Below are 26,460 nucleotides of genomic sequence, written 5' to 3'. Positions count from 1 at the left end.
TTCTCAAGTTTTAAGAGAGAGCAAACTCAGGACTCCACCAGAGCTGGAACTGGATTCTGAATTCCACGGCCCGGTAGATAAGGTACAGGAAGAAACTAAACAGTGCTCATCTTCCTTGGTCTGAGAGCAGAAAGGAGTCTTAAAGGGCCTCTGGCCTGATCTCTTCACCTTCACGCCTGGTCAAGCCTGTTGCTGGGCAGCTTGTGGATGATGGTCCAAGTCCCTAGAGGCTGAGTGGGTTTGCACATCTTTACACAGCTCTTGCCTTGTAGGGGAGGGACAGGGCCTAGATCCCAGGCCACCTTTCTCCTTGATGACAAAGCAGGGATTTGTTTCCAGGTCTAGAATTCCAAAACCAGGAGAAGCTTCTAGTGTTAGGCGTCAAAGATCACTGCAGCAGCCAGACAGGCAAAATAAATCAGTAGGATCAGATGGGGCATTAAAACTGATTTAGGGGAACATCTAATTGCACATTAAACAGTTAAGAATTGCTTTCACCTCTACCAATAAGTGTTTTCTCTTCCATTTTCCTTGAAGCATGAATCCCTTTCATCTGTCTTTGAAGTTATTGATTTTTCTACATTTAATGGGATAGAGGCATATGCTATGTTTTTAAAAACCCTGAGCCCCACAGGGTGCTCAGTGGCAGCTTGCACGCAGTCCCTGGACCTGGGGGCAGAGGGAGGCAGGGCCTGCATGGCCTGTGTGAAGATCCTGGATCCCCAGTAGAGGCAGGGCACTTCCTCAGCCTGGCGGTCTTGCAGGTGTTTGTTGGCCTCCCCATTCATGAGAAGGTCCCCAACTTTCTCGTCCGGAACCCATGCATGCCTCTACAGAACACAGTGCAGAGCACATGCAGCATGGCTGCCACCCGCTGGCCTCCAGCCTGGCCCAGCCTGCAGTGTGCTTACGGCCGCTGATGCTGCTTCAGTGAACAGCACTAAAAAGGTTTTCACAGCCTCATTTATTTCTGTTTAGTTTAAAGTCATTTAAGAAACAACTTAGTCCTATTTGATCATTTTATAGGGAGTGAAAAGTGACTTGCTGAAGGTTCTCTCAAGAAATTTCCAGAGATTTGCTGACGTGTGTGTTTGGCTTATCTCCTTACTCTTTCCCTACCAGCACTGGCCTGTGTTTGTGGAGGTGAAAGACCTTTTGACGTTGGTGCCACCCCTGGTGGGCTTGAAGGGGAACCTGGAGATGACACTGGCATCCAGACTCTCCACAGCTGTAAGTGGACATCTGGACATTTGAGGCGGCCACAACGTGGGGCAGATCACCTGGTCTCCCCTGGCTCGCGGGCGGTGGGTTGGATTCTCCAAAACAATGGATATTTGGGTTTTGTTACCTCATGATGCTGTCCCTGGTCCCTCTCCCAGCCCAACACCCTGGCTTTCCACTACCAAACTGGATGACTGAGGGATGTGCACAACCCTGCATGCCCCCGTTCCTTCTTTGACCTAAATGTCAGTGGGTGCCACTTGCCCCGAGTCTGCACACCGCTCTCCCACCCGCATCCACCTGGACCCTGAGCTCAGCCCCATCACACATTCACGCAGAAGACACGACAAGCAATGCAGACCTGATAGAGGGTTCCATGGAGGAGACAGGAAGGGTTTGTCACCCAGGTTAACCTTCCTCAGTGGCTTCTACTCCCCAGAATGGCTCCCTGAATGCTTGATCACTGGAGGTGTCTTCTCTGGGCACTTGAACCAACACAGTTCCTTTTGCCTAAGGAAAATGCCTTCTCATGCCTCAGCCTCCCGAGTAGCTGGATTACAGGTGTGTGCCAGCACACCCGGCCAATTTTTGTATTTTTAGCAGAGGCCTGGTTTCACCAAGTTGGTCAGGTTGGTCTTGAACTCCTGACCTCAAGCTTTGCCAGCTTTTTTCACACCTTCCCAGCTATCCCAGGAGACTGAAGCTTTTTCCCTTCTACTACACAGAATGGTTTCTCCCTTTCTCTGATGCCCATGTGATATCCTGTAGGTGACAAAGACTGTGGCAAGAGGAGGTTGTGGTGTGTTCAAGGAACTGAGAGGACAGCAACATAGCTAGAGAGCAGAGGGCAGATGGGGTGGGGGCAGGGGGCTGCCGAACATGAGGCTGAAGAGATAGGTGAGGTGTGAGTGGCCCAACAGTGGCCCCGAAGATAACCAGGTCCTGGTCTTGGAACCTGTGGATGTTAACTTATAGGGAAGAGGCCTTTGCAGAAGTGACTAAGAGAAGCCCCTTGGGATGGGAGATTGTCATGGATTATCCAGATAGACCCAGTATAACCACAGGGGTCCTTTTAGAGGGGATCAGAGAGACATTTCAGACAGGAAAAAAGGCCATGTGGTGGAAGCAGCATAAAAGAGGAAAGATGCTGTGCTCCTGGCTTTGATGATGGAGGAAGGGCCGCGAGCCAAGGGATGGAGCTCTGTGTGCTGGGAAAGGGAAGGAGACAGATTCTCCCCTAGAGCTTCCAGAGAGAGTGAGGTTTTGATTTTGGCCCCATAAGACTCATTTCAGACTCCTGTCCTCCAGAACTGTAAGAGGATGGATTTCTTTTGTTTTAAGCCACTAAGTTTGTTGTAACAGCAAGAGGAAACTAACACATGGGGCCACATCATGTGGAGCCTTGTGGGATATGGAAATGTCTGAGCAGCTGGTAACATGATGCAGCCACACACATGCACACACAACTCGTGTGTATACATGCATATATGTGTGCACAATTGTTTTGGTCAGTGTTTGGGAGGGAAAAAATATTGATAGTAATCTCTGCCATGGAGGCATTTCAGGTGTTTGTTTCATAGTACTTAACCGCATTTTTTTTTTTTTTGAGACAGTTTTGCTGTGTCACTCAGGCCGGAGTCCAGTGGCATGATCTTGGCTCACTGTATCCCCTGCCTCCTGGGCTCAAGTGATTCTCATGCCTAAGCCTCCCGAGTAGCTGGATTACAGGTGTGTGCCAGCACACCTGGCCAATTTTTGTATTTTTAGCAGAGGCCTGGTTTCACCAAGTTGGTCAGGTTAGTCTTGAACTCCTGACCTCAAGTGACCTCCCAAACTGCTGGGATTATACGCATGAGCCACTGTGCCCAGCCCATAACTACATTTTAAACACTTCTCTACAATGATCATATCTTAGTGTTTTAATTCTCTTAAAATATGTAAAACATGAGAGGAAAAAAGAACTATTAATGTAATTCTTGAACTCCTGACGTCATGATCCACCCGCCTCGGCCTCCCGAAGTGCTGGGATTACAGGCGTGAGCCACCCTGCCTGGCCATATTAATGTAATTCATTACAACAGTCTCAAAGGAGAATAGACACTCATTATCACAGTAGAACCTTCAAAGGTTTTACTTCTTTTTTTTTTTTTTTGAGATGGGGTCTTGCTCATCGCCCAGGCTGGAGTGCAGTGGCGCGATCTCGGCTCACTGCAAGCTCCGCCTCCTGGGTTCATGCCATTCTCTTGTCTCAGCCTCCCGAGTAGCTGGGACTACAGGCGCCCGCCACCACGCCTGGCTAATTTTTTGTATTTTCAGTAGAGTCGGGGTTTCACCGTGTTAGCCAGGGTGGTCTCGATCTCCTGACCTCGTGATCCGCCCGCCTCGGCCTCCCAAAGTGCTGGGATTACAGGTGTGAGCCACTGCGCCCGGCCTCAAAGGTTTTACTTTGTTATTTTTTTCAAAAAAATCAGTCTTAAGGTATAAATTGATAACAATAAAAACAGAGGGTTTAAGTGTGCAGGTCAGTGACTTTTGACGAATACATACACCTTTGTAGCTATGACCCTAGTTGAGACACAGAACATCTCCATCTCCCTGGGAAGTTCTTGTCACTGTTGCAGCTCACTCCCCTACTCCATACCGGACCCTCTGATCTACCTTCAATCTCCATCTATTAGTTTTGCCTTCAACTCCCATATGTGACTTACAAAGATACTCTTAGTGCAACTTGAAACAGAAGAATATTTTATTTATGTTGTTCTGTGTATTCTGGCTAGTATAATAAACTAGGAAAAGAAAATAAGAGTCTTAAATATTGGAAAGGAAGACAAAAACTTATGTTAGTGATATGCTTACCTTCTTGGAAAATCTAAGCAAATCACTTAGAAAACTGTAAAACAAACAGAAAAGTGGGCCAGTTTCAAAACATCTAAATGAAATAAAATATATACATTAACATACATAAACTTGTCTCTATATACTCCTGTTCACACTGGAAATAGTCGTTTATAAAGTATAATTTAAAAAGAGATTCCCTTCAAACTATTAACCAGTTTTTAAATAGTTTCAGAATAATCCTCAAAACACAATGGGCAAAACCTACACAAATAAACTACAAAGCTTTATAAAGAGAAATAAAAATTTGGAGAGAGGTGAAGTTCCTGAATGGCAAAAGTCAATGTTGTAAAGTTATCAATTCTCTTTCTTTTAGCTTATAAAATTAATACAAATTTTTCTAATAACTAGTGATGGTGAGCATGAATGTGCTTATTGGCCGTTTGTACATCTTCTTTGGAAAACTGTCTGTTCATGTCCTTTACTCAGTTTTTAATTAGTTTTCTTGGTTGTTCTGTTGTTGAGTTGTAGTTCCTCATATTTCTGAATATTAATCTCTTATCAGTATATGCTTGGCAAATATTTTCTCCAGTTCTGTAGGATACCTTTTTGCCTTATGTCCTTTAATGCACAGAAGTTTTTAATTTTCATGTAGTTCATCTATTTTTGCATTTGTCACCTGTGCTTCTGGTGTCATATCCAAGAAATCATTGCCAAGTCTAATGCCTTGAAACTTTTTGCCTATGTTTTCTTTTGATTACTTTTGTAGTTTGAATTCTTGTTTAGGTCTTTGATTCATTTTGAGTTTATTTTTGTACATGGTGTAACATAAGCATCCAACTTCATTCTTTTGCATGTGGATATTTGGTTTTCCCAGCTCCATTTTTTGAAGACTGTCCTTTTCCCATTGAATGTCCATGGCACCCTTGTCATTTGACCGTATATTTGAGGGTTTATTTCCAGGATATTTTATTCCATTGATCTCTATGCCTGTCTTTATACCACACCATTCAGATTACTATAGTTTTGTAATAAGTTTTGAAGTCATGAAGTATGAGACCTCCAACCTTGTTCTTTCTTGAGATTGTTTGGGCTATTCAGGGTCCCTTAAATTCCATAGGAATTTATGAATCTATTTTTCTATTTCATCAAAATACAGCATTTAGTTCTTGTTTGTTTGTTTGTTTGTTTGTTTGTTTGTTTGTTTGTTTGTTTTGAGACAGGGTCACCCAGGCTGGAGTGCAATGGCATGAACATGGCTTACTGTACCCTCTGCCTCCCAGGCTCAGGTGATCTTCCTACCTCAGCCTCCTGAGTAGCTGGGACCACAGGCATGAACCACTGCACCCAGCTAATTTTTGTATTTTTTGTAGAGACAGGATTTCACCGTGTTGCCCAGGCTGGTCTCAAACTCCTGAGCTCAAGCTGTTTGCCCACTTTGGCCTCCCAAAGTGCTGGGATTACAGGCGTGAGTCACTGTGCTGGCTAGCATTTAGTTTTTTTGCTTAAATATTTTAATGTTTAGGTTTTGATGAGATTGTATTAAATTTGTAGATTCTTCAGCTAGTATTGTCATCTTTCTTTTTCTTTTTCTTTTTTTTTTTTTTTTTTTGAGATAGAGTTTCGCTCCATCGCCCAGGCTGGAGTACAGTCGTGCGATCTCAGCTCACTGCAACCTCCACCTCCCGGATTCAAACAATTCTGCCTCAGCCTCCCAAGTAGCTGGGATTACAGGCACCTGCCACCATGCCTGGCTAATTTTTGTATTTTTAATAGAGTTGGGGTTTCACCATGTTGGCCAGGCTGGTCTTGAACTCCTGACCTCAAGTGATCCACCTGCCTCAACCTCCCAAAGTGCTGGGCCTACAGGCATGAGCCACCGTGCCCAGCCTAGTATTATCTTAACAATATTAAGTCTTCCAGTCCATGGACATGGCATGTCTTTTCATTTATTTGTGTCTTCTTGAATTTCTTCAGAAATACTTTGTGGTTTTTAATGTACTAGTCTTTTGCCTTCTTGGTTAAGTTAATTCATAAGTATTTTATTCCTTTTGATGCTATTATAAATGGTATTGTTTCTTCTTTTTTGAATTATTCATTGTTACTGTATAGAAACACAACTGATTTTTGTCTGTTGATTTTGTATCCTTCATCTTAACTGAATTCATTTATTATAAAAATTTGTGTGTGTGTGTGTGTGTGATCTTTAGAGTTTTCAACATATAAGATTACATTATCTGCAAACAGAGGTAATATTACTTCTTCTTTTCCAGTTTGTATACCTTTTACTTTTTTTTATTTCTTGCCTAATTTCTTTGGCCAGAACTTTTAGTAGTGTGTTAAATAGAAGTAGTGAAAGCAGGCATCCTTGTCCTGTTCCTGATCTTGGAGCAAAAGTTTGTCTGCCACCATTAAGAGTGATGTTTACTGTGGGATTTTCACATATAATCTTTATTATGTTGAGGTAGTTTCCTTTTGTTTCTAGTTTTTTGGGTGTGTTTTTTTAATCATAGAAAGATGTTGAATTTTGTCAGATGCTTTGTTCATTATGTGGTTTTTTCCCCCATTGATTCTGTTAACATGGATTGATTGATTTTTCTATGTGGAACTATCTTGTATTCCAGGAACAAACCCATTTGGTCATGTTGCATAATCCTTTTAATATACTGTTGTATTCAATTTATTAGTATTCTTTGAAGATTTTTGTATCAATATTCAGCAGATATTGGTCTGTAGATTTTTCTTCTAGTGTCTTTGTCTGGCTTTGGTATTAGGGTAACACTGTTCTCATAGGATGAATTTGAAAGTATTTCTCCCCCTTCAATTTTCTGGGACAGTTTATGGAGGATTGGTGTTAGTTTTTCTTTAAATGTTTGGTAGAAGTCACTAGTGAAGCCTTCTGGTCCTGGGTTTTCTTTGTTGGGAGGTCTTAATTACTGATTTAGTTTTCTTAGTTTTCAGTATATTCCGATTTTCTATTTCCCCATGATTCAGTCCTGGTAAATTGTGTTTCTCTAGGAATATATCATTTCAGTTAGGCTGCCTAGTGTGTTTGGATACAATTTCCTCACTTGTATTCCTTTTTATTTCTGTAGAATCAGTAGTTATGTCCCATTTTCATTTTTAATTATAGTTTTTTGAGACTTCTTTTTTTCTTAGTCAATTTAGCTAAAGGCTTTGAGTTTTTTTTTTTTTTTTTTTTTTGAGGAACTAATCAATTCTTAGTTTCATTGATTTTTCTCTATTATCTTTCTATTCTCTAGTTTATTTATCCCTGCTATAATCTTTATTATTTCCTTCTTTCTGTGAACTTTGGGTTAGTTTGTTCTTTTCTTAGTTTCCTAAGGTATAAGTTCAGGTGGTTTATTTGAGGTCTTTTTTTTTAATGGAATTGTTTATGGCTATAAATTTCCCTTTAAAACTGCTTTCACTGCATCCTATAAATTATGATGTGTTGTATTTTCATTTTCATTTATCTTGAGATATTTTCTAATTTACTTTGGAATTTTTTTTTTTTTTTTTTTTTGACCCACTGGTTGTTCACGTGTGTGTTGCTTGATTTCTACATTTTTGGAGATTCTTCAATCTGGAGATTGGAAAATATACTCTGTATGATTTCAATCTTCTCAAATATATTAAGACTAGTTTCATGTCCTAACATATGATCTGTCTTGGAGAATGTTTCATGTTCACATTTCATTGAGAAAAATGTGTATTCTTCCATTGTTTGGTGGAGTGTTTTGTATGTCTTTTAGGTCCAGTCTATTCCTAGTGTTATTCACACCGTCTGTTTCCTTACTGATATTCTGTCTAGTTGTTGTATTCATCGTTGATGGTGTGGTATTGAAGTCTCCAACTATTGTTGAACTCCTCTCTGTTTCTTTCTTCAATTCTGTCAATGTTTGCATCATATATTTTGGGAACTTTGATGTTTGGTAAAACATGTTTCACTATTTGTAATTGTTCTATCTTTGGGATGATTTTATCCTTGTATCATTGTATAATGTCTTTCTTTGTATCTTGTAACAGTTTTTGACTTAAAGTCCATTTTGTCTTAAATTAGCATAGCCACCCCAGCCCTCTTTTGCTACTATTTGCATGGAATATCTTTTACCATCTTTTCACAATAAACCTTTATGTGTCCTTAAATCTAAAGTGAATTTCTTATGGACAACATATAGTTGAATCCTGTTTTTTGTTTTGTTTTGTTCTTAATCCATTCTGCCAGTCTTTGTATTTTGATTAAGGGATTTAACCTGTTTACATTGAAAGTAATTACTGATAGGGAAGGACTTACTGTTGCCATTTTATTTGTTTTCTGTGTCTTAATAGCTTTTTTGTCTCTTATTTCTTCCCTATTACCTTCCTCTGTGGTGTGTTTTTTTTTTTTTTTTTTTTTTTTTTTTGGCAGTGATATGTTTTGATTGCCTTCTTAATTCTTTTTGTTTATATTTTATAAATGTTTTCTTTGTAGTTACCATGGGGATTACATACAACATCCTAAAGTTATTACAATCTACCTTAAACTGACAGCAGCTTAACTTCAATTGCATATAAAACTCTACTGTTTACAGTTCTGCCTCTGAACTTTGTTATTGATGTCATAATATTTATCTTTTTATATTGTGTACCTATTAAAATAAAGTTACACTTTTGTGCTTTTGTGTTTTAAATGCTTATAAAAGTTTTTTACGAACCAATTTTTAAATAATACAATTTTTAATGCCTTTTTGTGCATTTACCTTTATTGGAGAACATTATATTTTCATTTGGCTTCAAGTTCCTGTCTGGCATTCTTTCATTTCCACTTAAAGGACTCTCTTTACCATTTCTTGTAGGGTAGATCTAGTAAGAATGAACTCCCTTAGCTTTCATTTAGGAATATCTTAATTTTTGCCTCATTTGTGTAAAATAGTTTTGCCAGATATAGAATTCTCAGTTGACAGGTGTTTTTATCCAGCACTTTAAATATATTAATATTATTACCTCTGGACTGCAAGTTTCTGCTGAGAAATCCACTGATGATTTTATTGAGGATCTTTTGTATGTTATGAATCTCTTTCCTCTGTTGGCTTTGAAGATTCTCTTTTTGTTTTTGACTTTCAAATAGTTTGTTTATAATGTGTCTCAGTATTGATATTTTTGAGTTTATCCTACTTGAAATTCATATACTTACATTTCTATATTCATATCTTTTTTTTTCAAATGTGGGAAGTTTTTGGCCATTGTTTCTTCAAACAGGCTCTCTGCCCACTTATCTCTCTCTTTCCTTTCTGGAATTCCAAATTGTATGTATTACAATGGAGTGTTCTATAATTCCCTTAAGTTTTATTCACTTTTCTTAAATCTTCTTTATTTTTGTTCTTCAGACTTGATAATTTCAAATGACCTATTTTCAAATTTGTTCATTCTTCTGTTAGAGTGTGCTATTGAACCTCTGTAGAGAATTTTTCAATTCAATTATTGTTTTTTTTCAGTTCCAGTATTTCTGTTTGGTTCTTTTTTTATGATTTCTATTTCTTTGTTGACATTTTCATCTTGTTCATATCTTTTTTTTTTTTAATTTCCTACAGTTATATATCATTTAGCTCACTGAACATATTTAAGACAATTGTTTTAAAGTCTTTGCAAGCTTGAAGACTTTCTTTAGAGTCAGTGTCTGTCAGTTTTTTTTGTTTTTATGACTAAACTGTGTTTCACTTTTTTGGGGTATCCTTTCTCATCTTTTATTAAAAAATCAAGTATTTGCAAAACAGCTGTCTCCCCAATCTTTGCAGACGGGCTCTGTGCAGGGAAAAAATCTTCACCAATTAGTCTGGCATGAAGGCTTAAGGTCTTTTTAGGGGTTTTCTGGCGTGCATCTCCCAGGACCTGTGGATGTGCTTTTTCTCTCCAATTCCCCCATATACATGGCTGCTTTTAAATGTCTTAATTTCTCTTGGAATGTCAACTCTGCTTCTTCTCAGGGCCTTGACATTCTATTGTGTTCCTCTGTCCATAATCTCTTTCCCTCAGGTACCCATGGGTCTACATTTCCTCCATGGCTCTAACATGTTGGGCACCTCTGTGGCCTTCATCCTAATGTCCAAACTGTGTCACCATTTCCATTTGCTCTCTCTCGAGAGAGAGACAGAAACCAGTTACTTGGGCAGCTCCCAGGCAAGCCAGAGGATAGCCAGCAGGTTCTATTCCTTTCTTTCCTTCTTTCTTTCTAGGATTTTGTGATTCCTCCCAACCGCACCTTGCTGTGTGGAGGAGGGGGTGGTGCAAGGGCAAGCAGAAACACCATGGAATTTCCTACTGGTTTGAGGGTGGCTTTTTCTTGGTTGGATTTTCTCTTGGTTGCTGCAGATCTTAACTGGTTTCTGGGCTGCCTCAAAGTATTTTGTCAGTCTGTGTTTCTTATTTGATGTGTCTGTGGCGAAACAAGGGCCTGGAGGTGCCTATTCACCATCTTGCTGGTGCCACTCTTTCTCAGCTGCCTTTTAAATTTATTTTTGCTTTGGTTGAGTACATCCTCTAGTAATTGTTTTGGATAAGATTTGTTGGAAGTAAACTTTGGACATTTGGAGTTGGAAAATGCTTTACTTTTTCCTTACCATTGAGCGCCAGCCTGACTGGCTAGGGAATGAAATGTTCACAATTATTTTCCTGCAGTACTGAAGTTATACTTTCAGTACCTTCTTGTGCCCAGTGTTGCTGATGGAAGCCTGTGCCCTTTTGAGTCTGATTTCTTTTAGGTAATTTGTTTATCTATCTGGACTTTTTGGAGATTTTTTTCTTTTATCATCTGTGTTACGGAATTTCATTATGATGTTTCTGGCATAGACTTTTGCTCATTATCTTGCATGTATCTTGGAGTTTTTCAATCTAAAGACATCTGTCTTCAGCTCTATAGAAAACTTTTTGGGTTTTTTTGTATTTTTATATTCATTCCTATTCATTTCCCCGCCCGCCCCCCCCCACCCCGGAACTCCTATTTGGGTACATATTGTAGTTTCTGAGTCTACCTTTTTGAGTTTCTTAACTCTCTTTTCATACTCCCTACATTTCTGCTAGAATACTTCTGCTCCATTTAATTTTTCACTGATTCACTCATCACTCTCTCTTCAACCACTGTGCTATTGAAGTCATATAATGAAAAGATATTTTGTTTTTTATTTTAAATTCAGAGATAGTGTACTTTCTAGAATCTCAAAAATTATCTTTTTATTTATGAAGGACCATTCTCTGACATCTCATTTAGTTAACTTATCCTAGATACTTATTCAATTTCATACTTTGATTTTGTTTCCCTAGATTTTGTACTTCCATTGGTTGACTTTGATGAGTTTCAAACACAGAGCCTTGTGACTTGCCTTTAGTGAATAGGTGCTTGTGCATAATTTTATTTTAGATTTACACTTACCTCGTAGATCTGTGAATACTGTCCTTAGTTAGAGGAAGCTGTCTCTAAGGATCGGAGGGAGGGCGGTCAGAATGTGTTGCCTAGACTATGTGCCAGTAACTCTTTTCATGGGTATGGGGGCTCTGTGTCCCTCTTGTCACGGCCACTTGGGGCACTGCCCCACCTCTCTGACCTCAACACTCTCGCTGAATCTGCTTGGAGCCAGGCCAGGTGGCCACATCTCATTCTTGGCAAAACCAAGCAGGCAGGGGAAAGGTCAACCCTCCTTGAAGCTCCTGCAGAGGTCTCTGCAGCAAATGCCCTTTCAGCTGCTCCAGGCTCCCTTCTGCTCCCATTATCCCCAGGACTACCTCTGCCTTTTGCAATAGGCCTTTCCTCTGTTGTTTTCAGTTATGGATTCTCTTGTCAACCCAATTTATCACTTTCCATTGTTCAGGGATTCCTTTTCATTTCTGTTACAGTATAAATACCTTTTCTTATTTTCCAGCGCTCTAGTACATTTTAAAAACTATCTCCTCAGTGCTAGAATGAATCCTGTGATGCTGGATTAGGGTTGGAAATAAGCATGAACTCATGTCTATTGTAATATGTATGTAGAGAGATATTTATGGTATGTATAGATGCATGGATATTTACTTTATTCTTGAGGTTAAAAGCCTGCACTCATATTTATTCTGTTGCTGAAATGGTTCTAGCTCGGGTGGCTCCTGCTTCCTGACATGCCCCACCCGCTCTTGGGCACTCCCTTACCTTTTGGCACTGTGAAATACTCCAGGTACACACTTTGTATTTTCCTTGCCCTGGCCCTAGAATGAGCCATTTTCCTAAGGAAGCTGGCTCTTTTATTGAAGAACTGAATTTAGCAAACAAGATCTGGGCAGTGGGTGTACTTGTTGCTCCTGGGGTGCCACCACTTCTAGTCCCTCTCAGTGCACTGAATTAGGAAACGTATATATGTATGTATGCTAACCTGTGTATGTACACATATCCACAGGTAAGATCCCTTAATACATTATTAGAGTGTGGGACTTTAAAGAGAAGAAGGATCTTTGCATAGCCTCAAAGCATCTCCTTTAAATATGTATAGATTGCTCTAGTTGTTTTAACATATGTCCTCAAATCTTGGATATACTGCCTTAGAGGAGCTAAAGCTTAATTCCTCCCCCTTGAGTGTGGGCAAGACCTAATGACTCATTTCTAACTGAGAGTATAGGAAGCAAAAAAACAGTGTTTGCAGTGGAGAAACCTGGCAGATGCCACCTCAGCAGTGACCTGGGTCAGCAGCATTGGTGATGAGTCTTGCTATCACCTGTGACAAGGTGCACAGTGAATTCTCCTGACCTCACTGGTCTTCTACCTCAAAATCCACAACCTCAGTTTAATCATGAGCAAGCCTCAGACAAACCCAAATTGAGGGACATCCCACAAAATAGCTGACTTGTATTCTTCTACAATGAGACTCGGGAGCTGTGGCTAAATGCAGTGCGCAATCCTGATTTAATTCCTGGAACATAAAAAAGGACATTAATGAGAAAACTGGGAACATATGAATACATTCTATAGTTTAGTTACTAGTGTTGTACCAGTGTCCAATTTTTAGTTTAGTGACTATGTTAATCCATTTGTGTTGCTCTAAAGGAATACCTGAGACTTGGTAATTTATAAAGAAAAGAGGTTTATTTGGCTTATAGTGCTTCAGGCTATACAGGAAGCATGGTACCAGCATCTGCTTCTGGTGAGGGCTTCAGGAAGCTTCCAGTTATGGTGGAAGCTGAAGGGGAGCCAATGTGACACATGGTGAGAGACGGAGCAAGAGAGAGGGAAGGAGGAGGTGCTAGACTCTTAATCAGCTCTCATGTGAACTCAGAGCAAGAACTCACTCATTACCATAAGGAGGGCACCCAGCCATTCATGAAGGATCCACCCCCATGACCCAAACACCTCCCACCAGGCCCCACATCCAACACTGGGGATCACATTTCAACATGAGAATTGGAAGGGATAAATATCCAAACCAGATCATTCTTCCCCTGGCCCCCCAAATATCTCATTCTCACATTACAAAATGCAATCATCCCTTTCCAGTAGTCCCCAAAAGTCTTAACTCATTCCAGCATCAACTCAATCAAAAGTCCATGTCTCATCTGAAACCCAAGACACATTTCTTCCACTTTTGAGTGATTTACTCCCATCCCAAGATGCAATGGTGGTACAGGCTTTAGGTAAACATTCTCATTCCAAAAGGCAGAAATCAGCTGAAAGAAACAAACAACAGGCCCCATGCAAGTCTGAAGCCCAGCAGACAGGCATTACATTTTAAAGCTTCATAATGATCTCCCTTGACTCCATGTCCTGCGTTCAGGGCACACTGGTGCAAACAGGAGGCTCCCAAGGCCTCTGGACTTTTCTACCCCTGTGACTGCTCTCATGGTAGGAGTTGAGTGCCTGTGGCTTTTCCAGGCACACAGTACAAGCTGGCTAGTGGCTCTACTATTCTAGGGTATGGAGGGTGGTGGTCTCCTTTCCAAGCTCCACTAGGCATTGGCCCAGTGGGGGCTTTAGGTGGCCTCTAACCCCACATTTCCCCTTGGCACTGCCCTACTAGGGTTTCTCTGTGGGGGTTCTGCCCCAGTGGCAGGCTTCTATCTGGGCATCCGGGCTTTCACATACATCCTTTAAAATCTGGGTGAAAGCAGCCAAACCTCCTTCACTCTTGCATTCCATGCACTGACAGACTTTACACCACTTGGAAGCCACCAAGGTATAAGGCTTGCATCCTCTGAAGCAGCACCTGAAGCTGTACTTGATGTCCTTTGAGCTATGGCTGGAGCTGGAACAGCCAGGGATGTTGGGAGAAGTGTCCCAAGACTGTACAGGGAAGCGGTGCCCTAGCCCCAAAACCATTCTTTCCTCCTAAGCCACTGGACCTGTGATGGGAGGGGCTACCTCAAAAATCTGAAATGTCTCAAGGCTTTTTTCCCATTGTATTGATTATCAGCACTGGTTCCCTTTTCTCTCTAGCCAGTGGTTGCTCTTTAGGCCCCTTTGATTCCTTCTCTACCACAAGGCAAGGCTGCAAATTTTTCAAAATTTTATGCTCTGCTTTTCTTTTAAATATGTTTCAACTTTTAGTCACTCATTTGCCCCCACATCTGTTTGTAGGTTGTTAGAAGCAGCCACACCACGTCTTTAGAAATTTGCTCCTTAGAAGTTTAGCCTAATACCCTAAGACAGCACTCTTAAGTTCAATCTTCCACAAATTCCTAGAGCATGGGCACAGTGCAGCCAAGTTCTATGCCAAGGTGTAACAAGGGTGACGTTTTCTCTAGTTCCCAATAACTCTCTCATTTCCATCTGAGACCTCATCAGCCTGGCCTTCTCTGTCCATATCTCTATCAGCATTTTGGCCAAAATCATTTAACAAGTCTGTAAGAAGTTCCAAACTTTCCCTCATTTTCCTGTCTTCTTCTGAGCCCTCCAAACTCTACAGGCTGTACAAGAAGCATAGTGGTAGCATCTGCTTCTGGGGAGGCCCCAGGAAGCTTCCACTCATGGTGGAGGCAAAGGAGAGCAGGCGTCACATGGCAAGAAAGGAGAGAGGAAGGAGGTGCCAGACTCTTAAACAATTAGCTGTCATGTGAACTGAGTGAGAACTCACTCATTACCACAAGAAGGGCACCAAGCTATTCATGAGGGATCTGCCCCCATGACCCAGACACCTCCCACCGGATCCTACCTCCAACACTGGGGATCACACTTCCACATGAGATTTGGAGGGAACACACATCCAAACCATATGCGTGACTATCTCAGGTTATGTAAGTATTATCAGGAGAGGTTGGGTGCAGGGTATGTAGGAGCTCTCTCTGTTGACTTTGAAACTTTTCCGAAGTCTAAAATTATCCCCAAATAAAATGTTAAAAGATTGTCTCACCCCAATCTGGAAAGGAGGATAGTAAAACAGATCTTCCATCTTCCTTTTTAATCGAGTAAGTGTATTTTGTTATTAGAAAAAAAATACAGAAAGTAATGAGGATAGCAAAACAGATGTTCCATCTTTCGTCTTAATCTAGTAAGTGTATTTTGTTATTGGAAAAAAATACAGAAAGTAATGACAAATTATGTGAGTGGGCTAAACGTCCTTCCGAAGGGATGAATCATTGGATAGGTCAGGATCCTGGTAGGAGAGAGGGGACATACAAGTGGGCAGTGAGCAGAGTTTCTGGAAGGGTTCATTCAGGAAACCAAGAAGAGGCAGCGAAGCACCCCAGGACTCACACCCACAGGGAGTGAGTATCACTCCAGTTCTCAAGGGGCAGAGGGAGGAAAGGCCGTTTCCAGATCCTGGCGGGTGGGGTTGGGGCTGTGCGTGTAGCTGTAGGTGAAGGCTAACCCACTGGAGCTGTGGGTTTGGGTGGAAGATCACAGCCCCTGCTCCATAGGAAGGGTGCAGTGGTCACACACCCCAGTCTCACTCACTGTTGGGCCTCCAGTGTTCTTCCAATGGCTCCCCATTGGCCAGAACCAACCACAAGTGAAAGGACAAGGGGGGTGTGTTGAGCTTGTTGATGCCATCCTCACAGGGCAGCCTCGCAGGCCCAGAGCTGGTGGAGGGGAGAGCAGGCCCAAGGCATGCATGGAGAATACCCGGCGCTGGCACCCCAAGTTGGTGAAAGCAGGCTGTTTTACGTAGACAGTAAGGAAAGGCTTAGAAAATCTAGAATGGAGACAGGATCCTGTGGGATTTTTTGTAGAAGCCTGGAATTATCAGATTCAAAGAAGTTTTTAAAAAAATCAATGAGATCTAAATGCACATTGAGGAAAGGCCTCTGTGAAACCCTTCTGTTGAGAAAAATCTGGGTTGCTCTCCGTAGATGCTCCTGTCTCCCACTGGTTTTCTCTTTGAACTCTTCATCCCTATTCAGACTGACCCCATGCCTGCAGCTATTTCCCCTGATATCTCTAGGACCTCCATTCCAGGGCAGAAAAATGTCCCTACCTGATGGAGACCTGCTCCCTGAGAGCCACCTTGTGGGTGGTGACAAACACTCCTTCCTTGACCAAACCCAAGTCAGGCTCTTCTGAGCTGTCTTCTCCACTTGCCTGCTGGGTCTGCTCTAGAGAAGAGCCCTGCTAAGCTGGTTTACTGGAAATCCCCTACCCTGATATCCAGCCAGGCTCCTCTTCTCTACTTTTGGTATCTTATCACGGTGCTCCCCCCCATCCTTGATAGCCAACTGAATTCACTTAATTTCAATTGCTCCCTTGCCCTGCACATTGGCTCTTCACCCTCAGTTATCCCTGTAGTGCTCAGCGTTGACTTCACTCTTTCTCCCTCATGGCAGTAGTCTTGGAGGAGGCACTCCTCTCCCTCATAGTCTTGGAGGAGGTCCTCTTTGCTGTTTTTGACAAATATCAGGATTGTTTCTCTTAGGCAGTGGTCTGTGTTCCTCCACCCAAACCCACAGCTCCCGTGGCTCCTGCTGGCCTGGCATGCTGCTTTCTGTCTGTCCCATCTCACCTCCTTCCCTCTTCATCACCAGCTTAGTCAGTCCCCTACAGTCCTGGGAAACGTAGTGTTCGGTGGTCTTCTCTGTACTAAATCCCACCACCATCCTGGAAGGTGAGTCACAGGATGAGTCACAGGGATGACTCATCCAAAACCCAAGCCTCCAAGTTTTTGGACGGCTCAGCTCTGGTGAGTGCCACCTTCAGTCCACTTCAGCCACCCTGGCCCTGAAATACTCTAGATGCTCTGAAATCTTAATGCCTTTACACCCTACATCTTGCCATACTTCTTCCCCTCCCATGTCTCTCTCTCCCACCTCTGTGGATGTCTGAGCTCCTCGTCCTCCTGCCCTCACTGCTTTACCTCTTGGTCTCACTTCCTGCTTTGTGCAGCCTTCGCTCAGTGATGTGCTCCTGGACACCAGGGATGGACTCAGGCTCACATGCATAGCAAGGGCCAGGCTGCCGTGTGGGCTGTACAGGCTATAGATGTTTTATAGATGATAAATATTTTGAGAAAGTATCTTTTCTGACTCATACTCAGAAATCATATGGGCCAGCACAACTCCCTTATCTGATAAGATCAGCACCCAGGTTGGATGGAGCTGGATGATTAATAGAAAACATGAGTTGAAGCAGCAGACAGGCACACTTAGGTCCCAGTGAACACACGGTGCAGCTGCAGAGCAGAAGAGGGGGTGAGTCATTGGCTATGCGTGCTCATCACGCCCTGGCTCTGCTGCGTCTCTGCCCTGCCTCCTTCCCTTACTGTTCAAACAGGGACACCTGCAGTGGGTGTCACATCTACTCAACAAGAGTGGACTAAGGCCTACCCACAGTCAGGTGCCGCGTCCCAGACGTCAGTCATGCTGAAGACAAAAAGGCTCCCCTTCTCTGTGAAAAGAAAATGAATTATCAAGTGTGTTAGCAGTAGATGCATTATTATATTTTTCTCCTTGGAGTTCAGGAACTTAATGAACTGAGTTTAAGGAATCTAGGAAAATATATTTGCTTTGAAAACTTTTCTTATTTATGTCTTGAATTTTGTTGGTAATTGTTATGCTGTTAGGAGCCAGAAACCATTTTTAAAGGAGAAAGTCATATTTATGATCTCTCTTTTTTATCCTAAGAGAATAGAGACTTTTATGTGTTCCTTAAATGGGATGATTTTGCCGAGGTGACATTGAGGGGATTGCTGGTCATTGGAGATAAGGCTAGCTTCAGGGTAGAGGAGGGTGTTGTAGGTGGCAGGGGGACCTGGCCACAGACTGGGCTTCACAGTAGGAGGCCTTGACTGAGGTCTGCACATGAGTTTGAGAGCTAGAAACGGCCTTGAAATTGCTAACATGCATGCCTGTGTGTGTGCATGCATGTGTGCCTCTATGCATTGTGCGTGGCTATGTGTGCCTGTGTGTACCGCTGTGTGTGTGCAGTCATATACTTGCATGGTCATGGAGGACTGGTCCATTGACCCCCATCCATTTCTCAAAGGGGTCTGTGCCCTAACGTTTCTCCCCAGTCCCCATATAAGAAGGCCAGTTCGCTGTTTGGAAAACTGAGCAGAGTAATTTTTCTGACGCTGATGAAATGGTAGTCGTTGATTTCTCCCCGGAGAGACTGCCTTTTCCAGCAAGAGTTGACCTGGCTTTGGGCCTACCAGTCCTACCTTTGTCCTTTTCTCTTCATTCTAGGCCAACACTGGACAAATTGATGACCCCCAGGAGCAGCACAGAGTCATCAGCAGCAACCTGGCCCTCATTCAGGTGAGTCTCCACCTTGTCCCACCTCCCTTCTGAATCTGCAGCAAGGCTTGCCCAGGTGGGAAGGGTGAAGCCTAGTGAGCTCTTGACTCTGCACTCTGGCCTGAACTTTGAGAACAGGTAGCTACCTGTCCCTCCCATATCCAATAGACCGCATTCACGCAGCTTCTGGAGGCTCAGCCCACCTGAAGCAGACCCAGGGTCCCTCCAGCTTCCCCACTCCCTCCTTTCCAAGCCCCACTTCTTGAAAGACTCACCTGTACTTGCTCCTTCTCTGTCTCATGGCCTGCACAGTACTAACAGGCTTCTTTTTCCTCCAATTGTGCGTCTCAGGCCACAGGTGTTCCCCTAACTGAGGCAGCCTGTGATTGCCTGTTACATGTGATCTTACTTTTTCTGGGCATCTGTGGATCCTTCCTGCCTGGAAATCCTCCCTTGGCTCTGCTCCTGCCTCTCTGCCTGGTCCTTCTCAGCCTGCAAGAGACATCTTAACCCCTTAGCTGCTTCATGCTCCTCTCCCTCACACATCCTTCTCCCAGGTCCCAGTTCTGCTAAGCTTTTTTCCTGGGACCTTGCCACAGAGTGTCACTAAGTTAGGAGGCCCAAGGCGGGGGGAGATGAGGAAGAGATTGGCTGAGAGGCAAGAGGAGAGGCTGGGCCTGGACATAGACTGGAGGTAGCTTTATCCTAGAACCTTCTGGGCATCTCTGGGTGGGGGCGGTCTGTGGCAGCACTGAGAATAGGGACCCTGAGATCAGACAGCCCATCGTCTATCCACTGGATAGCCTTGATCAGGGCTGACTCCCCCTATCCATCACATTAGGATGATACCTACTTTATCCCTCACCTGGGTTCCAGAACCAGTACATCTAACTCTACGGGGCATCTCCATCTGCCTGTCCCCGAGGCACCCCCAAAACAGCCAAGTCTGGCCTCATTATCTTCTCTGCCCATACTCACCTCTGCTAAAGTCCCCAACTCAGTCTAGTCTGATGGTTGAAAGCTTACTTTGGGAATCAGCCCATTGAGGGGCCTCAGGCAAGTCATTTCACCTTACCTGTGCAGGGGTGTTGTGAAGTTGTCGCCATGTCAGAATGTGGCATCTGGCTGGTACCTGGACATGACCCTGTCCTGTCAGGGTGTGCCTTGTGGATGGTCCTTCCCAGTAACCACACCAGAAACCAAGTCGCCCCAGCTGCTTCTCAGCATGCAGTCCCTTTGAGACTTCTGCCTCTGAGTTGTGCATGAATCCTCCTCCTCCCCCCCTCCTCCTCCTCCCCCTCCTCTTCCTCCTCCCCCCCACCCCCCCCCCACCCGATGACAGCAGACCTGCGCACTGCTCTAGCTACTCCCAGGCCAGGAATCCTCCAGCTCCTCCTGGCCACCCCGATGGTCTTTCTAAAACCCAAAGTCAGTTATGCCTCCTCTCCTTCACTGGCTCCCCTCATCCAACTGTGGGCCTGGCCGCACTGTCTCACCAGCTTCCTGCCCAGCCCCCACCCCTTTGCACCTCCCTGCCATGTACCTTCAGCATCTCTCCTGGGAAGAGCCTTTCTCCTCTAGTTCAGCTGCCCCTAAAGCTCTTTAAAGGCTCCACTCAGGTATAAGTTCCTACCTGACACCAGGTGTATCTCTCTCTGCCTTTTACGTCTTTGGTGCCTTATGCGTGCTGCTGCGGCTGCCCTGGCTGTAGTTGTGTGTTTAAATGTCTGCTGTCTGCAGCTGAGCCGAGTCTCACAGGCTAGCACCATGTCCTGTGGCCGAGGAACTGCAGAGTTGAATGAGATGCTGGGAATGCCTCTAACACAAGGTCTAGCAAGGGGCAGGTAATAAATGCCTCGACTGCAAGTCACACTGGTTGTACTTTGCTGTTTTCCATAAAATCTTTGTCCATATGGATGCACGTTTCCACATAATTGATTCTCAGCATATGTTTATGAAGCCCTGCTCAGGGCCAGGCACTGGCTTGGCATATAGTCCCAATCCTAGCATGAATGTAATTTTGTTTCCTCCATTTTGAAAAAGCTTAATTAACTCTGAATCATCAGCAGTGCAATAAGTTTTATTCATTGGACTTTTTAAGAACTTCAACATATTCTGTCATATAAATGTGGGGAGGCAGCAGTGACCAAAGGGGAGCCACTAAGAGCTAGTCCCCTGGGAGTCCACTCAGCACCAGCCCTGCCCACTTCCCTGAACCCTGCCACTGAGCGGGGCCTTGAGGTCTTCCTAGCCTTTGACTTACTTGAAAGATTATACTGCAGTGAAAGTATCTTTGTGCATGAAATTCTTAAGATAACTTCCCACAAGTTCAAAGGGTGTGAACAGTTCAAAGCTCTGGATTTCCCTCCAAAATGACTAAAAACTATTTTATTTCTTTGTATTACATAATTAGCCCTAGCATTAATATTAGAGCAATTTCATTAGCATTGAAAATATTCTTCTAAACTACTTTTTGAATTCACCATATATATGTGTGTACCCACAGATAATATATATGGTTTTCTGTATTGTTTAAGCATAAAAAGTTTTATACACATAATTCTATGACTTGTACTTTTCTCTTAATAATGACTTAATAAAAATTACCTTGAGCATGGCAGATACCACTCAGTAAATATCAGCTGTGAATGCTTTGTACACATACGCAAATGTCTCTTTGGAGAAAATGCTGATTCATAAGGTATATAGGTAAATTATAGCCAAAGTTTCCCCCAAAATTCCTGTACCAATATTGACCCCCTTCAATGTATAAGAGAACCATTTTCTCACATACTTGTCAATATGTATTTTATATTATCAACCTTTTAAATTTTAATCTTACCTAATCTGATAAATAAACAAAGTATATCTTGTGCATCCATCCATCCATCAACCCAGCCACTCACTCACCCACCGACCTACCTGTCTACTCATCCATTTGTCCATCTGTTCATTGGTCCATCCACCCACCCATTCACCCACCTACCTATTCAGCCACACGTCTGTCCATTCATCCATCTTTCCACTGAGCCTGTATAAGTACTTGCAGAGTGCCAGGCTCTGTGCTCAGAACGGGAGACCCCAGTAGAAAATAAGACAGCACTTACCTTTTAAAAGAGGAAGAAGAGCATCAGCTGCTAATGAATAAGATACCTTCAAATGGAGATTTTATTTAGAATTTTCCTAACTACTAGAGAAGTTGATCTTAAAGCACGTCTGTTATCCGTTTGTATTTTCTTTTCTGTGAGTTGCCTATCCATAACCCTTGTACATTTTTCTAGTTAGTATCTAGAATAATGAAGTCCAGTGTATAATCTGACTTGTGTGTATATGTATAATATATATAATTATATATTATATATCATATATATTCTATAAGTTATAAAGTTTTATATATAACTTAATACATATTGTTTAAGCATAAAAAGGTTTATACTATACATATATTGAGATTTTATTTAGAATTTTCCTAAAATATAACATATATAATATATAATATATTATAATTATATATTCTGTATAATATATATTACATTTATATATAATATATATATTATATATGTAATATATAATACAGTTTTTCTTACTCTGTTTAATATTTACCCATTCCATCCTGATTTGCAGTGCCACCTTTATGGTACTATATATTCATGATTACATTCTTATATATGAAATATTCATATATTCATGGTTCTATTTTTGGACTGTTCTGTCCTGCTGATCTGTTTGTTTCTGTCAGTACCACACTGCTTTCATTACTTCAGCTTTAAAATACACATTGATCATGAATATGCCACAACTCCCTCTTTGACCTTTCTCAAAGCTGTCTTGGCTATTCTTGCACAGTTACTCATTTTTGTGAAATTTAAAATGAATTGTGAGGTGCCGTGAAAGATCTTGTTGGGACTTTGACTGGAATTACATAGATTAACTTGGGGAACATTTTTTAGCTTTAAAAAACTAGCTATTTGTATTAGTTCATTTTGCACTGCTATAAAGAAATATCTGAGACTGGGTAATTTATAAAGAAAAGAAGTTTAATTGGCTTATGGTTCCACAGGCTGTACAGGAAGCATGACACTTGGATCTGCTTGGCTTCTAAGGAGTCCTCAGGAAACTTAAAATTATGGTGGGAGACAGAAGGGAAGCCAGCTCTTCATGTGGCCAGAGAATGAGCAAGAGAGTGGTGGTGGGGGAGTGCCACATACTTTTAAAGGACCAAATCTCAGCAGAACTCACTCATTGTAGATGACAGCACCAAGGGGTCACCATGAGAAACCACCCCCATGATCCAGTCACCTCCCATCTGGCTCCACCTCCAACATTGGGGATTATAATTTGACATGAGATTTGGTGGGGAAACAAATACAAACTATATAATTTCACCCCTGGCCCCCTAAAGATCATACCTTTCTCACACTGCAAAATACAATCATGGTTTCCTAACAGTCACCCAAAGTCTTAATTCATTCCAGCATTAACTCAAAAGTCCAAAGTCTCATCTGAGACAAGGCAAGTGCCTTCTAACTATGAGCCTGTAATATCAAAGACAAATTAATTACTTTTAAGATACAATGGGGGATACAGGTATTGGGTAAATACTCCCATTTCAAAGGGGAGAAATCAGCCAAAGGAAGGGGTTACAGGCCTCATGCGGGTTTGAAACTTAGTGGGGCAGTCATTAAATTTTAAAACTCCCAAATAACCTCCTTTGACTCCATGTCTCACATCTAGGGCACATTGGTGCAAGGGGTGGGCTCCCAAGGCCTTGGGCAGCTCTGCCTCTGGGGCTTTGCAGGGTTCAGCCCTGTCTGCTACTCTCATGGGCTGGTGTTCAGTGCCTGCAGCTTTTCCAGGCTGATGGTAGCAAGATGCTGGTGGAGCTACCATTCTGGAGTCTGGACGATGGTGACCCTCTTCTCCCAGCTTCACTAGGCAGTGCCCCAGTGAGAACTGTGGGGGGGGCTCCAACCCCACATTTCCCCCCACACTACCCTAGTAGAGGTTCTCCATGAGGGCTCTGCCCCTGCAGCAGGCTTCTGCCTGGATATCCAGGCTTTTCCATACATCCTCTGAAATCTAGGCAGAGGCTCCAAAGCCTCAGCTTTGCACTCTGTGCAACCACAGGCATAACACCATGTGGATGCCACCAATGCTTAGGGGTTGCATCCTCTGAAACAGCAGCCGGAACTGTATCTGGGCCCCTTTGAGCCATGACTGGAGCTTGAGCGGCTGGGATGTGGGACAGAGTGTCCTGAGGCTGCACAGGGCCGCAGGGGCCCTGGGTCTGGCCCATGAAACCATTATGTCCTCCTAGGCCTCTGGGCCTGTGAGGGGAGGGGGCTGCCAATAAGGTCTCTGAGATGTCTTCCAGGCCTTTTCCCATTGTGTTGGCCATTAGCACTTGGCTCCTTTTTATTTATGTAAATTGCTGCAACCTGCTTGAATTTCTTCCCTGAAAGTGGGTTTGCCTTTTCTACCACATGGTCAGGCTGCAAATTTTCTAAACTTTTACTCTTTGCTTCCCCTTTTAATATAAATTCCAGTTTTACATCATTATATTATTTCTTTGCTCATGGATATGAGCATAGGTTATTAGAAACAGCCAGTTCACATCTTGAGTGTTTTGCTGCTTCGAAATTTCTTCCACCAGATACCATAAGTCATCATTCTCAAGTTCAAAGTTACGCAGATCCCTAGGGCAGGGGTATAATGCAGCCAAGTTCTTTGCTAAAGTATAACAAAAGGAACCTTTGCTTCAGTTTCCAAAAAGATTCTCATCTCCATCTGAGACCTCGTCAGCTTGGCCTTCACTGTCCATATCATTACCAGAATTTTGGTCACAAATAATTAACAAGTCTCGAGGAAGTTCCAAACATTCCCTTATCTTCCTGTCTTCTTCTCAGCCCTCCAAACTCTTCCACCCTCTGCTTATTACCTAGCTCCAAGGTTGCTTCCACATTTTCAGGTGTCTTTATAACAGTGCCCCACTCCTCAGTACCACGTTTCTGTGTTAGTCTGTTCTCACAGTGCTATAAAGAAATATCTGAGACTGGGTAATTTATAAACAAAAGAGGTTTAATTGGCTTACAGTTCCACAGGCTGTACAGCATGGAAGCATGATGCTGGCTTCTGCTTAGCTTGTGGAAAAGCCCCAGGAAACTTCCAAGGATGGGGAGAATGCAAAGGGGAGCAGCACTTCGCATGGCCAAAGAAGGAGCAAGAGAGAGGAGTGAGGTGCCACACACTTTTAAACTACTGGAACTCATAAGAACTCACTATCACTGATGACTTCACCAAGGGGCAGGGGATGGGAGGGGTGGTGATGTTAAACCTTGAGAAACTGCCCCTATGATCCAGTTACCTCCTGCTAGGCCCCGTCTCCAACATTGGGGATTACAATTCAACATGTGGCTTGGTGGGGATACCGAGCCAAACCATGTCACTCTTCTCTCTGTACATGGTGGAGCTCTTTGTTTCTGTGTCCTTCTTTAATAACATTTCCAGGTCAGCATTTTGGATTAGAGGTGCCAGTGTTGATGTCCAGATCAGGGCAGCTCCTGGCACAGGCTGTAGTGTGTGCTCGGCAGGACGGAGACGGGAACAGAGCCTGGAAGGGGAAGGTGTGAGCAGGATGCCAAGGGAGAGACCAAAAGTGTGTGAAGTCCTCCCATGTGGCTGCTCTGTGCTGTGGGGTGCACCACATGGCAAGTGAGGTGTGTTGTCTGCGCTGCTGGGAGTTGCAGAGCACCTCTGCTCAGACCAGTGAGAGTGGAGTTGCCAGCAAGAGACCAGGTGGCCCCTGACGAAAGCCTGAGCAGAAGGTGGAAAAATAGATTCTGCTGTTGAAGGTGGCACCCAGCAAGGGAGCAGAGATGGCCAGCATGATTTCAGAGGAGTTGGGTTCAAGGCAGGTGTGAGGTGTGGTTGTAATTTTTCCTGGGGTGAGGGCCTGTGAGATTTTAGGGTAAGGGAAAGGAGACAGTAGCGTGTGGCACCTGGCCCCTTGCAGTGAGTGAGGTGTGAAGGGCAGGGAGTGTGGCTGTAGCCCCAGGGGCCCCCGCTAATGCTTCTGATTTCTGTCCAACAGGTGCAGGCCACTGTCGTGGGGCTTTTGGCTGCTGTGGCTGCACTGCTGTTGGGCGCGGTGTCTCGAGAGGAAGTGGATGTTGCCAAGGTGGAGTTGCTGTGTGCCAGCAGTGTCCTCACTGCCTTCCTTGCAGCCTTTGCCCTGGGTGAGCCATGCCCCAGCTGTGAGCTCCCACCTGCCCCCTGCTCCTCTGAGGTCCCGCCTCAGGGCTCATTGTGTTTTCAGTTTCTGGGGTGTGAGTCCCACTGCTAATGGGACTGATGGTGGGCTCAGGGGTCTCACTGGCAGGGTGGGACGAGCCAGCTGAGTCTTCGTGGCCCGCCTTGTGCCAGGCAGGGGTGTGTGCCGCTCCTGCCACCACTCGCCTCTGCTCTCTGCCTCTGCTCTCTATGTAAAGACCTGTCCCTGCTCTGCAGATCTCTTCAGCTGTTCACACTCCCATGCCAAGGCCTGACACCTGCACACAGCAGGCTTGTTCATCTGTGCAGTCAGCCTGTTGGTTTTTAAACACTTATTGAGCATGACCTTACATACAGGCCTGTGATGGGCTCTGGAGGCTGCAGGTGTCCTGAGGGCAAGGCACAGATTTGAGCTTCCATTTCATGTCTTCAGAGAGGCCTTTCTGACCTGTCTGAGGAGACTGTGGCTGCTGTGAC

At 43.5% G+C, this 26,460-nt stretch overlaps 1 protein-coding gene across 3 annotated transcripts in view; it reads left to right on the top strand.

Annotated features, from left to right (window-relative positions):
• Nucleotides 1-26,460, top strand: part of SLC41A3 (solute carrier family 41 member 3) — a 78,008-nt gene that overhangs the window by 31,740 nt on the left and 19,808 nt on the right. For 2 of the 3 annotated variants that reach the window (XM_023215262.1, XM_023215271.1), the window contains exons 3-5: nt 1,123-1,230; nt 18,664-18,735; nt 25,805-25,949. In XM_023215262.1, coding sequence (XP_023071030.1) covers nt 1,123-1,230; nt 18,664-18,735; nt 25,805-25,949 — 325 coding nt within the window. The remainder of the gene's footprint in view (nt 1-1,122; nt 1,231-18,663; nt 18,736-25,804; nt 25,950-26,460) is intronic. The other variant, XM_023215281.1, reaches the window with a different exon arrangement.

The sequence above is a fragment of the Piliocolobus tephrosceles genome, chromosome 2 (assembly GCF_002776525.5).
Source record: "Piliocolobus tephrosceles isolate RC106 chromosome 2, ASM277652v3, whole genome shotgun sequence".
NCBI lineage: Eukaryota > Metazoa > Chordata > Mammalia > Primates > Cercopithecidae > Piliocolobus > Piliocolobus tephrosceles.
Note: the sequence above shows the minus strand (reverse complement) of the source record. Positions and strands in the feature narration are given on the sequence as shown.